At 37.3% G+C, this 19,316-nt stretch overlaps 1 protein-coding gene across 1 annotated transcript in view; it reads right to left on the bottom strand.

The window, feature by feature from the left end:
• VWA8 (von Willebrand factor A domain containing 8) overlaps positions 1 to 19,316 on the bottom strand; it is a 178,474-nt gene that overhangs the window by 53,852 nt on the left and 105,306 nt on the right. The window contains exons 26-29 of the mRNA XM_056484352.1: positions 16,273 to 16,424; positions 7,611 to 7,719; positions 6,542 to 6,680; positions 4,630 to 4,832 (exon numbers count right to left, since the gene is read on the bottom strand). Coding sequence (XP_056340327.1) covers positions 4,630 to 4,832; positions 6,542 to 6,680; positions 7,611 to 7,719; positions 16,273 to 16,424 — 603 coding nt within the window. The remainder of the gene's footprint in view (positions 1 to 4,629; positions 4,833 to 6,541; positions 6,681 to 7,610; positions 7,720 to 16,272; positions 16,425 to 19,316) is intronic.

Raw genomic sequence — 19,316 nt, 5'->3', positions numbered from 1 at the left:
TCATTTTGCTGGTATGGGAAGTTGCTCCTTATGGTTTTGCAGACAGAGGGGAGAGCTTGGGGAAGTTTCAGAGTGGGACAATGCAAGTAACTCAGTTTAAAATTCTTGTATTCTTCTCCCCAAACTCACTGTCAGTTTTGATCTGTTCTGCCCTCGATGTTGTCCTGAGCAAGCAAGCTTGCAAATACACTGTCTGCTTTAGACTGAGGTTGATCCTTAGCTTGGCAGGATAATCATACATCCTCTTGCCTCCTGTCCCACCTTTTCTATTAGAGCTACTCAAGGATCCCTTGAGTGATAGAAACACAACAACCCTGACACTGTAAATAATAGGAACAGACAGAAACATTAACACACTGCTCATCAGGAAAAAGTCTATTGCAAGAATTTATGGTTTGGGGCTCAAACCATTACATCTTCAGAGGTAGGGAAATGTATGCAAGTAGATTGCTGGTGTTTAATTAATGCAAGTGGTGTCTTTCAGATGATTTGGGAGACTTTACTGTATTGGAGACTTCAGTGATTTGAGAACGAGTAGTGGTATAAGCTTTGTGCTTATGGAAAATGAGCCTTCTCCCATTCTACAGAAGGTGCATACATTTCTATATAAGCAGACCTTCACCATAAAGTCTACTTGTAGAAAAGGAAAGCCTTATACAATATCAAAAAAAGAACTAGTTTTTGAAGAAAATAAGAAACTACACCCTTTGTTCTGAAGACATACATCAGAATATCATGGGGACTAGAGGTTACAGAAGTTACTATTACTGTGTTTCTGGTACTTTCCTATTCAGATCCTCACTTGTGCATCATGGCCAGATCACAATCGGTTAAAAAAGGTCTCCTTTTAAAAACTGGTTGCCATCTCCTATATGTGGTGAGTGAGGTGGATCTCTGTGTCAGTTTCTGTGCCACAGACACCCTCACTCCCTTGTTATCAGAGAGCTTTGACAGAACTGCAGCAGCACGTGGGACAGGGAAAAGCATTTCCCTCCCTCCCCACCCCACTTCCTGAGCAAGAAAGATAAAAGCAGAGTTAAAGGATGCTGGCAGGACATTGCCTGAACGAAGCCTGTTGTGCTCCCTGAGGTAGCCTGTAGGTTACTCTGTCCAGTTGAAGCCTTTCAACACAGTAAAGTGCTTTTTAAAAATCCTTGAAATGTGCTATTAATTTATGGGCAAATCAATTCTCCATGTGCAGTTTGCTCCTACAACCCCATATAAATTAATGCATAAAAGTTATCAAAATATTTTCTGCCTGTAGTTGTTCTTCTGAGCAGTAGATGTGATAGATGCAGAAAGAAAAGTGCTCAGGGGGAGGAGGGGACACAAAGCTTTAGCAGGAATTTAGAGTAGGCCCTGAAGTATTTGTGGGGAGGACAGATGGCAGAGGCATTACTGCTTTGAAAAGATAAATGCAATTCCCATCTCACAAAGAAGTTACTTGAGATTTCTGCAGAGTCCTTTCAAACTCTGTGAGTTTAGTCTGAACAAAAAGAGTCAAAACAGCTTGCCCACACTGAGACCAATGGCCACCATGAGGAATAAAATTATCTACCCTTTCTTCCAAGAAGATGTAAATGTGGCTTAAAATCAGATAAATCTCCCACTTGTGCCATTAAGTTAAACCCCTGAGGAGTTTACTTTCAGTAAATTTTAATTTAAAAGCACAGGAAGAAATGGTGATTTTTCATTTTATTTCACTGGAGGGCTCTACTGAATCTAAATGGATGTCATCAGGGAACAAGATAAAACACACAAACTTATTTGAAGAGCCACAATATCATCATTTCATATTTTCCAATAAGGTTATCATCCATTTAAAACTGTTCTTTTTTTATAACTCAGTCAGAAACATTAATCTCCAAGGACCTTTATGAAAAGAAAAAAATTGAAAAAGCTGCTTTTGGTATTGTCTAATTAATGGGTTATATTGATTATTATGAAATAGCAGCTGTCAACTGGCCCTTTTATTTAATAAATGCAAGTTCTTATTTCTACAAATATTGTTAATACTTCTTAGTCTTTGTGCAACTAAACACAGATGAATCTCTAAAGCATCACATATGTTATTTACATTATTAGCTTTTCTTGTTTTGTTTGATGCACCCAGGTACAACTCTTGTAGCCTTGCTCAAAATGCAGATGTGCCACTAATCTTCTTAACATCTGAATGCTACAAGTTCTGAGATTATACCTGACAGTGATCTTAGTATACCCAAATGTAGGCATCTTGACTGTATGCCAAGCCTCCTTCTGTAGACAGTGGAAAGAGAGAGGCACTTCCAGAGGGCAATTAAACATGTTCTGCTTTAGCTAAGATGAAATGCTCTTCAGGTCACCTCTATCCCAGCAAATACAGAAGGTACCCAGATGATTATCTTAGACCATATGCTCACCTGCTAACATCAATAATAATGGATTAAATTTCATACCCAGCAACATCCACCTTGTTTCACAGGTGCACAGAGCATATGATTTTTGCATGGCTCCACTGCAGGAGGATTTAGGAATAAAACCTAAGCTCTGTGTAGAAAAATTACACTGCTTGAGAATCCCTCTTGTGATTCAGTGGGAACTAAAGATCCTAACACTTGGACCCAACATAAGGAAGGATAGCAGTGGCTGTGAAGACTACAATAGCAGCACTCTATGTTTTAATGCTTCACTTAAGAACCAATCCCAAATAAATTACCAACGTAGTCCATGGATATGAGCATGCAACATACAAAAGAATAATTTTTCTTCTTTTTTTGTCTTCTAAGTTGCTTGCTTAAGTTCTCAATAAGTCTAAAATTAACTTTGAATGGTGCCCTAAGAACAGGACTTTTTGCAAACAAGTCTGTAATCAAATGAAACATATTTTCAGAAACAGTGAATAAGGTCTGCCGTAATGGTAAAAATGCATAAAAATTTCTAAGATAATGCAAAACATTCAGAATATTTTAATTCTGTATTATTTTCCAGTGTAAAACAGGCTTATTTATAGACAGGATGTATTCACCTGTAGCACTTGCCAAGAAAGGCAATATTTAAGCTTTGTCAGAGTAAAATATGAGGTTACAGCATGACTGAACTCATCTGGAAAGGGACATAGAACTACCACAGTCTCTCTACAGAATAAATTTTATTTCAGAGTCTGAAAAAGGTATCTATCATACCATCACTAAAAGGTATATTCTATGAGGACAGCCAAAATCAGACTCTGAGATAACCACCTAAATCTTCATGGAACAACCTTCATTTCTGACACCAGATGCTACTGTGATTCAGTTAAAAACAAAATGTTAGGAATGTTGGAGATTTAGAACGTAAAGAATATTGCTGGCTTTATATTAAAAAGTGTGAGACATTCTAAACATTCTCAGATACGAGACACACTGCCATCTGTTTTAGTTTCCTGCATCAACTTCACCAAAGTAAGCCAAGAATTATTTGGAACAAAAAAATGTGCTATGTGCACCTCAAAATAGCCCAAATGATATTTCTGTAGCTGTTCAACAAGAAGGTAACCTCAGAATCACACTGTTTCCAGTTTGCATTGGAAAGTATCCAATAGACAGCAGCACCTGTATAGGCAGTTCTACCAAAGGCAGACGAACAGGATTTCTCATAAGACACTGAGCTTAACTGCAGCATTTGACACCAGAAAGTGGCAGCAACACTTGAAAAATGTTCCTGTAACAACGTTATTGCAGAAATACCAGAAATTACTGAAAACTATTAACACCCCAACTCGATGTAGGAAAGGTTCCTCTAGATTGAAGTCTCTCACCTACTGAAAAGTTGACAGAGGAAATTCAAAGAAAGGAAAAAACAGTCAACAACAATATGGACTGATTTAACGCCTGAGTCAAACCACAATGACTGGTAGGTAGCAAAATAAACTATTATTAATGTTAAAAAAAGAACATCAGCAGCCTAGTATACTCTTGTCTCTTCCCACTCCTGGGCAAATAAGTTTTGAATTGGAAATTCACAGATAGTAAGGGAAGGTGCAAAGTATGCAACAGTTGTTTATAAAAAAGTATTTGAGCCAAACTGACACTGAAATTGTCAGTGGTTCTCAAATTGCATTGCTGATATCAAGGCTTACCTAGTCTTCCTTTCAGTCTCACAGATTACACAAGAAGAAATACAAGGATTCACAAAACAAATATGAAGCAAATACAAGCAACATTTTACTTGGTGAACTCAGACAATGTCTCTTTTATATACTAGTTCCAAAGTAAAAGGGTGACAAGATTGGAGCAGACCTTAAGTTTGTATAACACGCTTTACTCCGTACATTGCGAACATGTATGGTTTGACTGAAACTCCTGAACTTGACCCACTCTCCCTGTTTCCCCCATAAAGACCATCTCCCTCTATCAGTAAGAGAAGATAAGCAGGTAGAACTCAGCTTCAAGAATGGAAGAGGACATTGTCCAGCTAAAGGGTGCAAGAGGAAAACCTCCATTTAAAAACTAAAGCTGGAGACAACTCCCAAGCAAAAATTACAGTAAAAGAGAGAAGATTCAGCAGGAGGTAGCCTTGTCCAGTCTGCAGAGATAGCATCCCCAGTGACATACCCTCATGATACTACTTTGCCCATGACTAAACTTTTAGCTGAAATTTAACTTTTTTTACCTCCTCTTCATGTAGAACCACTTGACCTTTAAGTGGATTTCCCAGTGGTGCTGCAGTCACAAAAGGTTGCCAGACACTTCCAACTGTTCTTGGGAAGAGGTCATAAAGATCCACAAAGTATCCAGTCGTACTAGAAATGTTCATGAAGTACAAGGAAACAGGATTGCATGTAGTAACATAAAGAACATTTTCAGGTTCCTCTTCTGAAATAAGAAAATAAAGGCTACTGGCATTGTGCATTTCTCTTCTGAAAACAGACATGCCATAAACTTGGCAGATGATACAGCAAATAGTACTGGAAAACTACCACTGCTGACAGGAGATAAAAAGAAATGATCTCTTGATATTAACTAAATGTTAATAGGCAGAACCTTGCCACAACACTATTAACTCTAAACAAGTAGTACAAGACACATTTGTTTGGCATGACTGCAGTGTCTGCCAGCTGCTAGTATGTTCATCTGATTTTGCTGGTTTATAATCTTGTTTCTTCTTTCTCTATCCTATCCTCTCTTTAAATTAATGTATTTAATAATTAAACATAGGTTGAATGCAAACATTGTACAGAACTTTTCACATAAACCACCTTCCTGAATAATTTCAGACAATTCTTGAAACCAATATTAAGCTACCTAAATTCTGTTTCATTTCCATGGAAGTCTGCTAATGTATTTGCAAATTGGAGTGCAAGTAGAAAGAGCAGCGTTCCAGTATTGATCATTAAAGATCTGTTTATAATACATAATAATGTTTAGACTGATGCCTCGGAATGGTTACCTAAAACAGAGGCTAGACAGAGTTAGAGAATAAAGTAGGTACTTATTAAAGGCCTTTAACAGATACACCTTGGACAGTGCAAGAGCCTGGCAGAGGCTATGCCCAAGATGGATGAAGGTCACAAGTTTTTCAGACAGATATAAGTTTGGTCTATTTGCACATCAGAGGTTATTGCTCAATTACAGCTTCAGGTAATGAAGTCACATTCCCCTCGTTTGTGCCTCCCCAATTTACTTTTGTTTGTACTTTTTGGGCCTGATGATGACTTTGGTTCTCAGGCCTGGAAGGATTGTTTTGTCTGACTAAAATGTGAAGAGAGTTTACTAACACTCTGTAAGGAATTCAGAGTTATTCACTAATGTAATACAGGATCTGAAAAATATAAAAGCTAAAAACTTAAGGCATCAAGACATGCTTAATGATGAACCCTAAAAACATTTATGAATATTCCCAATGGTGTAATTCCCTATGGGACATAAGCTGTAGAGGTAACTAATGCAAGTCTGGTCTAGTAAGAAAGAATCAGTATGAGCACAGAGGAAAAGAAGCACAGAACTCTCCAAGTTAAAAGACTTGTATTAAAATTGAATTGAGAGAGGAAAAGTAAAATAATTGTTTCTGTCAAGTAATGCAGTGTTGAACACGCAAATTTAACAAATTTGCAATTTTGTGGCTGTGTTCTACTTTAATTACACATCTTCCTCTTAGTTTGAGCCAGACGCATATCCTTACAATGACCACTGACTCAGTGAAATTATGGACTGATTTCAGTGGATTAATTTTGTATTTCACCTACTATTTAAAAAAAAAAAGTGAAAAAAGGTGTTATTATTCCTATAGTTCACTTCATACTCCATATTTTTGATTACTAGTATTATAGGAGTAGGTATATTACAATTGCTAATATTATTACTATACTCTACTGCAAGCACATCTATAAATACACACTACTGTCAATGCACTGGAGTGTTGTTTCTACACTTGAAATCCCTCATATTGCCCTTTTATATTCTGTCACTGGCTATTGGTAAGCACTTACAAAGTCAACAGTCCAGTCCTTCCTCATCCCCAGGACATCTCACCTCTTTGTAAAACTGCAGATCATTACAAAAGTCAGTAGCTTTTCTTACTGTACCTTTTGTTACCGTGACATCACAAATTAAGTTAATTTCTTCTAAAGGCAGTGTCCAAAAAGCAAGTTCTTCTGTGAAACTGATGGACCTGGCTTCATGTCGCTCCACTGGAAAGCGTTGAATATTTAAGTACACAGGGCCCTAAAACAAATAATAACCATGAGGGTTTCCTAAAATATTTCACTTCCCATGAAATATGAAAACACAGAAGTCTTCTTTATGCTGTAATACTATTAACAATAAAAAACAACTAAATAATTTTTTATTTATTACTAAACAAATTAAAAGGACAAGGAAATGCCTTTTTTATAAACTCTGAATATCCATACTAACTTTTCCATTACAGTATAGAAACCTTGTGCCTCTCCTCTTTAGTCTCTTCATGGTTTGCAACCATTATCACTTAGTAGCATGAGGAGATATCATGTACTGATAAAACACAGCTTATACAAGGAAAATACCAGAATATTTCTGTTTCAAAGACATTATATGGCAATTTCTTAATATATAAAGTTTAAATCTCATCCATAAACCACATTAGAAGTACAGGTTTTTCCTTATTCACTGGAGTAATAATTACTGAAGTTAATCCTAGAACTCAGAGCCGAAAAAGACTTAGAAACTTTGGCTGCAGATCAAATTGTACCAAAAGTTCAGATACAAACTTGCCAATGCCAAAGACCCATAAGACTTCAGCTGCAGGCAAAATAGAAATAGAAAACAGCTTTCTTTTCAGTCTCTGATCTTAGCCAAAAAATTGAGATCTGGGGCCTGTAGCTGGCCATCCCCAAACATCTAGAACAACTACAAAGTTTTTTCAGATTAAGTACTTTCAATATCTTTATAAATACTTCTTTTCAAGAACTTCTGGCCAAGCTTAAACAGTGAAGGCTAAGTATACAATAATGGTAATTTTTCTAGTCAGTGTAAAAACTCCAAAAACAAGTGACAAGCACCATGCCTTGTATACACCCTTTTTTTCCTGAAGAAATTAATTATATCTCAGATTATTCACATCCCAATACATAAAACCAGTATTATACGAATTAAAAAATATTTTAAAAGACAAACCTTGACATCTATTTTTTGAGTTTCTGATGGACACAGCATTTTCTTTTGTGCATTTCCTGGCTGGTCAACTTTCCAGTAGCCCATAAACTTATGATCTGGTAATGGCAGTCTGTCAAATAATATAGGAACAAATGAATTTTTACATTTATTAACCAGTAAGTGATATGGAATAAATAATTCAGACAAGTACATTTTTTCAACAAAATATATGTGAAGATTCTCCTGCAGAAAGTGTTTCCTTGCTAAAATATTTAATTCCTTTTTCACATTTTAAATCACAAAAAATTTTAGCCTTCTGGACTACTCATACAGACACAATCTAAGCAGCATCATAAAAGAAGAAACAATGCATATAATATGCCCTCAAAAGGAATGTCTGAATTATGTGAGATATATCCAAACCATCTCTTGCTTTGCTTTATTTGGATCAAGCAGCTTGTGACAGCACCCCTTAAAGGAACTCCTGTCAGTAGCTCACTCTTCTAAAAGACCAGTAGAATAAGCACAGTAAGCACTGTGGCTCTCTAACCATGCAATGACAGTTCTGTGAACTAGTTCTCTTTATTTTACCACTGCTCACAGGAACAAAGTCAAAGGAATAGAGACCTGAGATTATCCCATTGCCTTCTGGCCATTACAGTCTACAGAAAGGACAGGGACTTCCTCAAAAGCCACATTTGCTCATCTTGGTCTAATTTCCTCATTTCTGTATCTTTTATCTAAGGAAGAAATATGTGGATCACAGCAAAGCTTATTCATACAGGAAAAGAAAATGCTTATGTGTGACAATGTAGCATCACAGCAAAATACAAACAGTGCAATTTTTCCTTCTTTCTTTCTTTCCTCTGAAGTGATTTACAGTTTGACTTCATTAATTGGCCAAATATCTTCATGCTAACAAACTCATAACTTTTGGCTTTTCTTTGGGACCAGTCACTCCTAAAGAGACCTCCTATCAAAAAAGCATTCTGTGTTACATGCTGTTGCATTTTATTGTACAGCTACAGGACTTGGCAAGAGAATAGAAGACATTCCTTCTCCCAGTTTCTATAAATATCTTCAAAGTCTATTTTAAGGAAGTTCTCTTAGACTGTTTGTTAAAAGTATCTGCTTGGTTTCTTCTGTCTTATCTGATTATGCTTGTTCCTACCGTTACAATTATTTCCCTCTCCTCACCAATCAACCTGGCACTGTCAGATATTAGAGGTTTGTATAATTTGTTCTCTATATTATTTTCAGAATAAGAAGGGATTCCCCCTCCTCCCCCCAGAAAAAAAAAAAAAAAAAAAAAAAAAAAAAAAAAAAAAAAAAAAAAAATTAAAAGATCAGCTGGACTATATATAAAACTCTGAGAATTTTAGTTTTATTTTATTTTTCCCCTAAGAAGTTATGGGGAAAGTCAGGGAATGAATACAGATATCCCTTAATCTTTGCTACTAATTCAGGAAAGATGTCTTAACATTTCTTAATGGTATATTGATACTAAACCTCAAGCAACCAAAAGCCAGAAATTGCAGTCATTCATTCAGCCTGCATTGCCATTCTGTGTTTGGAGCATCTGCCAAGGCAGTCAGACAGCCAAAGACACTGTTTTGCAAACAGAAAATGGTCTGGATGCTATAGATCACAGTGGTGCTCACAGAAAGATAAATGGCCAGCTGCCAGCAATGTGCCATTGGGGCATGTAATGAGGAAAGAGTAGCTCATTAATTTCCTGTTTTAGTCAAAGAACCAGGAGATTCTTCACTGCCTGTTTGTTGCCTGACTAAGAATATCCATAGATATCAATGTTTGTAGAGTGATTAATTTGACATTTTTCCTCACTTCATTCTGCATTTTTCCATTCTTACACCTAGCTAGTATAGCCGAAATTCATCCCAAATGAAGAAGAGAAATTAAACCAGATTAAAAAAAAAACCCTAACAAAATAAAAACTCCCAAGTACATGGGGCTATGTTTTTCCATGGCAAATGGCAACATTCAACACCATTAGGAAAAAACATTCATGCAGTATTTTAACCTATACAAAATTCTTAGATACATTTATTCATGCAACCAGAAAAACAGGCAGTCAAGTCACTAGACTAAATGTGAGTTAAGATATCTATGAACTAGAATTTTACTTCAGGCTTCCATTTAGGTTTCTAAATGATTTGTTGGCAAAGCACCGGTTATGTCTTGAGCCACAAGCTGTCTTGTGTGCAAAAATACTCTGGAGACTTCCTTTTGCTCTATGACTCTGAATAGCACAACCTCTGATATGCCTATAATCAGTAACAGTTATTTCCCATTAGCTCAGTGGAACATCAGCTCTCACAGGGATCTGGACTTTAGTTTTAATTCCTTACACATTACTTCCATGGACAACATCCTAGAAATCAACTTTACTAATGATCATGAATAGCTATTAAAATTTAAAAAAAAACACATGTTAATAACCAGCTCTAACCAAATACCCTGCTTTTTATAGCAACAGAATTGCAGACTGCATTCCCAAACAAACATTTTCACTCTTTTTCAGCTTTCTGGAGATTTTCTTTGCTAATAGTTCCTCTATTCCTTCATGAAGACTGATTTCTACTTTCACCTAGATTTTTGAGGTTTTGCTCTCTTCCCTGTTTCTGAATGATGTAGTTTCTCTGAGGCAGTAGAGCAAATCATCATAAATAGCAAAGAGGAGGGAAATGAAGATCTGAATTTCAGAATAAAACAGAAAGCAGAATTCATAATACAAAGCTCTTTGTCAAGAGCCATTCTTCCAGGGCCTGACAACTTTTTTTTCTTTGCTGTCTCACTGCTCCCTCGCATAAGTCTGGTCTAAGAAAAACTAAGAGTATTGAAGAAGCTGGTGTCATTAAGGTCTTACAATCAGTCTGCTTCCTGAATGACTTTCAGGAGGAAGTGAGGGTGCAGAATAACTAGAACAACATATTCACACTGAAAATGTGTATACATCTTAATAGCCTTCCCCTAATGAATAACTATGATACACATCGAAGTAAGGGAATTACCTTCTTTTCCCAGGACTTACAATTATAAGAAACAGATTTTGAAAATAACTTGAAGTGACAGGATGAGTAAAAACTTCACTAGATGCTCCTGCTACACTGCTGTATTTCAAATTAATTAACCAGATAGCATTTACATAAAAGGCTGATAGGATACAATGGAAATGTCAACACTGGCAAAAATCTGTAAGGCAAAGAGATCTGATAGGTAGAAAAAGTGCAGTGGCTGGGTAAGATTGGTACTAAAACTTTACTGGTCTCTCCAAGCTGGGGTGTACAGAGCAATCCATGATTTTTGCCTTCCTTAAAAGCTGGAAAGGGTTTCTAGAATAGAAAAAGTACAGGTAAACTGCATCTAATCTTGTTAATGTTAATCTTGTAAGAAATCCAAGATTTAAAAGCAAGTTCTAAGGAATTATTCCTGATCAGTTCTTTAAATATGGATGTATCAAAGCCTGTTGCTTAAAGAAAATTAAAAATTGTTTTTATGTTTTTTTCACCCTTAATTTTAGATCCTGGTTTTCTACATGATTACTGCTGTCCATGAAATATATATATATGGGCAGGTATTTTGTTCAGAAAAGTGATTGCACAAGACCTACAGCTGTAGGTCTACAAAAAATTAATATTTAGCCTGAATTTCTGCATGCACAGCTATCAAAGGGGAAATAATCTGTCAAAACTTGCTGCTAGAAAACTTTTTAAAGCGACACCTATAGAACACAATTTCTTTCAATTTAATATTTTTCATTTAAGAAAACAAATTCATATTAGGGTACTTAAAAAATGATCAAAGAGCAAAAAACCTAAATCACCAAACTGTGTTCAAAAAGTCAACAGAACCTGCTTTATAAAGTTATTTGTTTAGCTCTCAGAGAACATACTAGAAGATGGATATGAATCTTGTAAAACTGAAGTTCCACTGAAAGCAAATTCTTCACTGCCAGACATGATATTAGTTCAGCTGTGGACAAGAACTACGACAGACAACAAAGCTGCTTAATACAAGATCTTGTAAACCAGCTCAGTGCTGGCACAGAATGTATAATTCCAGGCCTCCAGTAACAGCCTGTGCTCCAACTAGCTGAAAAGATTTCCATCCCACATAACCTTTTTGGACTTAACTAAGATCAGGAAAAGTCCTTGCCAACCAGTTCTCCATAATTTATCCAAACATATTTGATTTGAAGACATTTAGTAGACATTCTGAAGCAGACATTCAGAACAGTTGTATGCTAAAACTCCCGTTCCCTGACAATTCCTCTTCCTCAGCTGGCCCCGCAACACACAGGGTTGACAATGGATATGTATGATATGAGACATATCCAATATAACTACAGATTACCTGGAGGGATAAAAAAGCCACACAAAAGAACAGTCTCAAGAGAAAAACAAAGCTGTTAAAATTTACATATTTATATTACATATAAAAAACCCAGTTAATCTAAAAGAAACACTGAAGTTATAGGAAGCACAAAGTGAATAGAGACAGGAGGAAAAATACGGAATGGCAATTTCATCAAGGATAAATGTCAGAATTAGGATTAAATGCTGTTTTACCTAGAAATTGCAGGCGGCCTGAACTGTGCATCAAAATGGCAGATTAACATGAATTCAGGAAAATCTGACATAGCAGATGTCAATGGGAAAAACAAAATGTAATTGTATACATAAAGAAAGATAATGAGTTAGTATCATGAATAATTCATTTTACTACTATGTCTTGGCAAACCATCATAGACAATCCATCTGCTTTACATAAAATACTGATAAAAATTATAAACTAGTGGACAGGTGGTACCAGGAGAGACAATATTTTAACACCTGACAACACTGAACATGTCAGTGCCTTGAAGAATGGTTATCCTACCTGGGAAAAAAATGAACAACTGAAAAAGCAAAAAGACCAAGTAAAGCACTCCTTTACAGGTCTAATATATGATACTAATTTTTCTAATAAATAAAATTAGTATCAACAAATTAATTTCTCTCTTGAAAAAACAACTATTGCAAGAACCATTCTGTAAATGATCATTACTCACCATCTAATCTTCCCTTCCAAGAACAGGTATATTAGTTCCAGAGTCTAATCCAAAATTCCCATAAGGGTCACTGAAAGCATCTGTTTCATTTACCCTGGATTTCAGCCATTTCAGCTGGATACATACCTAAATAATTCTTCTATTGAGACTCAGTATTTTAGCCTGTTACTTGTGTCTCATGATTTTTTTCCTATATTTACAGCAGTTCTGTTGCAGCAGCAATTTAAATAATTCTGATTTATACAAGTTCTCTTTTCAATTCAGTAATAGGTGACAGACTTCTCCAAAGCTTATTGTGAAGACGTGCCAGAGACCACCTATATAAAGGAGTCAGCATTTCACTATAATGATTTTCCTGCCCCAGAATCTCCTGGAAATGCTTCTGTATTGCAAAATTTAATTGTACAGAATTCATATTCTTATATAATGATTTTGCTGTTGTATGACTAACATCCTCAGGCAGAATTGGTTTGGACTATTATCCCAGTTTTCATATTACTTAATAGAACTGCTGAGCAATTTATTATGATAGATAGTAAGTCTTTAAAGTCTACCAAAAAAAGACTGGGGCACAGAAGTCATCTGTGGGGATATGCTGTTGTTGGAACAACACAGAAATCACACCTTCAGACTGCCAGCTTTTGAGAGCCTAGAAGCAGGTAGGAAAACAAGCTTAAAATGGAAAATGATTCTGACATGTCATGAAACCAATATGAAAAAATCCAATACAGTAAGAAAAATGTAAGTGTGAAAAAAGTTGATTGCATGAAGTGAAAATAGGTTAAGAGCTATGGAGGATTTTGCAAAAAGGATGTGGATATTTATATTTAGAAAAATGAGAGATGAGTTAAATATTGCACGGAATGCAAATATGCTGGACTTTCAAAATGCCAATACATTTCTATTCTGTACTCTCATACTACTGTACTTGGCTCCAGCAAAAATGAACTTGATCAGTTTCACACCCAATACTTAATGATGGACATACACCAAGTGAAGACAAGGAGCATAAAAGAAAAATAAAACCACAGAGAGGCCTTTTTTAAAAACAGGGAAGATTGTGAGGTGACTTTCTAGTGCTGAGGCTATTTAGAAACTAGACTGACTTGCCTTGGGAGGTTACAAAACTTCATCTCTGAAGGTCTTCAGGCATGAATCCCGAAAAAATGAGACAAGATTTTACAATAACCTGCATCTTTTCTGAAGGAAGTGGGCCAGACTAGATTAACACCATTATCCTATTCTCAGATTCATGGAAAACAGTACAGAGGTCAGTACTCCAGTACCTTTTCTGCAGCAGTCCAAACACATACCCAATTACCTCAATGTGTCTGTCCATCATGGGAGCTTGCAATATGGGCTGGAACAGATTTGGAGACATTATCTCAATGTTCTTTAATCTCAAAACAGAATCAACTGTGCCTAAACCTGAAAGATGTGGCTGTAATTCAAGGTGACCTGCATGTGGCTTACATGCTCCACAGGAGCGAATCTCATGACCAAACCCAAGGTTGTCTTACAATAGAGGGGTAAGAACTTGAAATGCTGGCTGGGGTGGATGCAAGTGAGAGATTGAGACAAAGATAGATCATCAAAGCCAGGTGCTCAGCATGGTGAGATCTAAGAAAAAGCTGCTTTTATGAGCTGTGTGTGAACTGCTCCTGTAGTTTCTCCTCCCCTGGGCCTTCAGTGTACAAATTATGGGCTCACAGCTGCCTGCCCAGTCAAGTTTTTGATGAGCATCTTGTGAAGATCTTCTAAGTCCATCACCCTTGGTGTAACCTGTCCTGGAAAACCTCAGTGATGAATTCAAAATGATCAGGTGATGATCTTTAGTTCAATATAATTACATTTTTCTTTTATTGTCTCACTTCTAGACTGAGCAGCCCCCAATTACAGTAATCTTCCTCTTATATCTCCTAAACCTCTGATTGTCTCATTATTAGAGGGTCCTCTCCCAAATCTAATACTTCTAAAATTATACACAGAGCAAATTTCTCAAAAACTATGACAAACATTGTAATTCTTTAAAACAGAAATTACCAAGTGATGTTCAGCAGAGAAATTAGGGCAAGAGTGTCAAGCATGATCTGTCAATTTGACAGATTTTGACATTGCCCAAATACTGGCTCCCCAGGCATGTAATAGTCCTGTCATCAAAATTAAAAGGTGCACCATAGACACTATGCTGCCAATAGTTTTTTAATAATTATATGTAGGATTTTAGATACAATAACAGTGGTGCTGCAGCAGGAGAAACCTACACAGGGACGCAGAATGTGTAAGGCTGGAAAGGACCACAGTGATCATCTGTTTCAACCTCCCTGCCCAAGCAGGGTCACCCTAGAGCATGAGGCACAAGGTTGCATCCAAAGGTTCTTGAATATCTCCAGTAAGAGACACTCCACAGCCTCTCTGGGCAATTTGTTCCAGTCGTCACTCACCAGCACCAGAATCACTATCAATACATCACACCATAAAAATCAGTCCCTCCTTAGCAAATATAAAGTGTGCATGTCATGTTGAAAACTCAATTTTCCATGTCTCCAATAAAGCTTTCTCCATGAAAGGGAAATATTTGTTTCTTCATAAATGAATTATGTTTTAAAGTTCAAGACAGTATGTTGTCTAATTGCTTTTTTAATATGATCTACTTAAGCCTGTTTTCTGTGAATTTGTTTCACAGAATCATAAATAATACATAAGGTTGTAAGGGACCTTAAAGACCACCTGGTTTCTGCCCTGTCTGCCATGGGAAGGGACACCTTCCACTAGCCTAGGTTGCTCAAAGTCCTGTCCAACACTGCCTTGAACACTTGCAGGAATGGGGCACCCAGAAATTCCCTGAGCAACTGTTCCAGTGTCTCACCTCCCTCATAGTAAAGAATTTCTTCCTAATATCTGCTCTAAACATACCCTCTTTCAGTTTAAAGCCATTGCCCCTTGTCCTATCAATAAAGGCCCCTGTAAAAAGTACCTCTCCAGCTTTCTGGTAAGGCCCCTTCAGAGAGTGGGGGATGGCTTGAAGACGTGAGGGCATTACTACATAACGTAGCTGTTTCGATTCTAACCTCCGCAAAAGAAGTATATGGTGTAATATCTCAACTAGTAATAGAATTAAAGGATAACAATGATTTACAGACACATACAAAAGCTGCTCTTGGAGCTTACATGCACTGCTCCATTCAGGAGAAATATTTTTGTAGAGCCCTCTGTAAGCACCAAAGACAAAATCCAACTACCACTGAAGACAACTTTTTTTTTTCTACAGACTTACACAATAAGTAACAGGACAGAAGTGTATTGCAATTCAATTAAAAACACAGGAGAAGAAACAAGTATTTCCCTTTATTAAAATATATCTGTTTACCTTACAAGCTATTAATATGTACATGGACATTATAGATGAAATATTATTAATAAGCAAATACTCAATCATGAAGTAATTTATATTGTTGTAACTTATTTGAAAGATTGTAAATTTGAACCAGTGGAGGATTGACTTCCAAGAATTCCAGGTTGTTTTTAAATCAATTAGCAGCAAGATAACACACTATAAAAAGTGATCATGAGAAAAATGTCTTCTTAATATATATCTTATATTATTCTTACTCCTTGGCCAGCTGTACATTGGTCGGTTTTGCTCCTATAGGTATCCCATATTTGTGCAGAGTGTTGTATAAAATTTCACACATCTCTTTGTTGTAGGAATCAAAGTCAAATACATTTCGGACAACGTTTGCGAGTCCTTCAGATGGAAATTTCTGTGAAGAAACAGACCACCAAATTTCTTTTAGTGACAATTTACTAAGCTACAGCATATCACTATGTACATCTAAAATGAATGACTGTGACAGTAACTTTGATTGACAGACAAGTTCTGAAGTAATCTTTACCTTTCTTTTCCACAAGTCAGAATGAAATTATTGACACTAAACTTGATTTAAACAAAAAAAGCATGTGACTATTATTTAACAATAAACACCATTAATGGTTTAAAGAATTACTTCCATTATACACATAACAAGATGGTGTAATCATTGGAGAATAGAATTAATAACAGCCTGGATTTTAAAAATTTGCTTCCTGTAAACCAGGAAGATATGACAGAATGACACAGATTCATATAATTCACACATACAATTAATTTAAGAATTCTGACTCTTAATGTTGAATATAGAGAAGCAGATGACACACTGTTTGGTTAACAATTGACTATTTTAGGTCATGATGGATTTTAGTAGACACAGAAATTCACAAACTTTTTTTTCCTTAGGGAAAAATACTAGTTGAAATGTGCTATGTACATTTAAAAACCCCAAATATTTATCAGACTTTCATTAATATCTTTAACAGCAATTAAAATTTTATTAATGTGCTGGACTGGTTGTTCTGGATAAGGAATTAAATGAATGTATAGTTGCATGCAGAGAGTAGTGGGCAATGGCTCAGAGTCCTGATGGAGACGTGCATCAAATGGTCAGTACAGACCTTGGGGGTCTGTGCTGGGACCAGGACTGTTTATTATCTTCATCAATGACATAGTGGGATTGAGCGCACTCTCAGAATATTTACAGATGATACCAAGCTAACTGATACAGCTAACATGCTTGTGGGATGGAATGCTGTCTGGAGGGACCTGGACAGGTGGAGAAATGGGGCCACAGGAATTTCATGAGGCTCAAAAGGCTTTGTGCAGGGTCCTGCACCTGGGTTGGGGTATCATGGTATCATCAGCCCAGGCTGGGGGATGAACAGACCAAGAGCAGCTCTGACAAGGACTTGGGAGTGCTGGAAGGTGAGAAGTTGGACATGACCAATGTGCACTTGCAGCCCAGAAAGCCAAACATGTCCTGGGCTGTACTGAAAGCAGCGCAGGGTGAGGGAGGGAATGCTGCCCCTTTACTCTGCACTGATGACACCCCACCCGCAGTGCTGCTTCCAGCTCTGGGGTTCCAACATATGAAAGACATGGACCTGCTGGAATGAGTCCATAAGAAGGCCTCAAAGATGATCAGAGGACTGGAGCACCTCTCCTGTGAAGACAGGCTGAGAGAGTTGCTCAGACTGGAGAAAACTCTAAGGAGACCTTGTAACACCTTTGGTTATAAGAGAGAATGCAGAGGGACTGGAAGGGCATGTAGTGACAGGACAAGGGGGAATGGCTTTGAACTGAAAAAGGGCAGATTTAGATCAGGTATTAGGAAGAAATTCATTGCTATGAAGGTGGTGAGTCACTGGCACAGGTTGCCTAGAGAAGCTGTGGATGCCCCACTCCTGAAATGCTCCAGGACAGGTTGGATGGGGCTTTGGGCAACCTAGTCTAGTGGAAGGTGTCCCTTCCCACAGTAGCAGGATGAGAACTAGAGTATCTTTTAGGTGCTTTCCAGCCAAAACTATTCTAGGATTCTACAAGTCAAAATAAGAGAAATGAAGAATTTTAAACATCACAAAGCCACCCAGAGAAACTGATGTCATTGATTAAGAAAGCCACTGAGGTGGAGGACCCCAAGCTGGAGTGGGTATATGCCAAAAGGAGGCTGTGATCTCTGGCTGTGGGAAGCCCACACTGGAGCAGGCTCCTGGCAGGACTTGAGGCTCTATGGGGAGAGGAGCCCATGCTGGAGCAGGTTTGCTGGCAGAATTTGTGACCCTGTGGAAGGGCCCAAGGCTGGAGTAGTTCCTGCAGAACTGCAGCCACTGAGGAGGACTTACAATAGAGAAGCTCATGGGGGACTGTCTCCTATGGGAGGGACTCCACACTGGAGCAGAGGAAGACAGTGAGGAGTCCTCCCCCTGAGGAGAAAGGGGTGGCAGAGACAACGTGTGAAGAACTGATCACAGCCACCTTTCCCCAGTCTCTTGTGCTGCTGAAGGGGAGGAGGCAGAGAAAAGCAGGAGTGAAGTTGAACTTGGGAATAAGGGAGGAGAAGGGGGAAGGTGTTTTAAGATCTGTGTTTATTTCTCATCTTCCTACTCTGATTTGATTTGCTATAAATTAAACTAATTTCCTCAAGTCAAGTCTGTTTTGCCCGTGACAGTAATTGCTGAGTGATCTCTCCCTGCCCTTATTTGATCTACAGTCACTTCATTATATTTTCTCTTCCCAGCTGAGGAGGGGAGTGACAGAATAGATTTGGTGGGCACCTGGCATCCAGCCAGGGTTAGCCCACCACAGATGTAAATGGAGCAAATCAAATAAAAGGATTTTTTTTAAAAAATTACCAACTTGCTGTATATCCTAGAACTTTTCTGCCTAACTGATTTATTTTATCCTTTTTTTGGCAAGATATGGGAGTGAGAATCTTTCCATTTAAAAATATCTCACTCTTTCTCCACAGCCTTTCATTCAAATACTAGATCTCTCAGACAAGGATCTAGATCCTTCCAGCTCAGTATGGCACATTTACAGAGATGAACATAAAACTGTGAAGAGGTATTTCAGAAAATTCTAGCCTTAATTGTTTTTTCCCCATTAGTGAGCTAGGCTGGTACAGAGAACATGCAAAACAGACTTAAGCGTCAGAGAATTTTATAAATGTATTAAAAATACAGATACTTGAATTCTGATTAAAAATTAAAACAGAAGGAAACAAAAGATTTTCAGAAATGTTATGACCTGTACTCTTAATCAAATATCAGCACTAGGAGTTTAA

This window comes from Oenanthe melanoleuca, chromosome 1 (assembly GCF_029582105.1).
Source record: "Oenanthe melanoleuca isolate GR-GAL-2019-014 chromosome 1, OMel1.0, whole genome shotgun sequence".
Classification (NCBI taxonomy): Eukaryota; Metazoa; Chordata; class Aves; order Passeriformes; family Muscicapidae; genus Oenanthe; species Oenanthe melanoleuca.
This window is presented reverse-complemented; position numbering and strand designations above follow the sequence as displayed.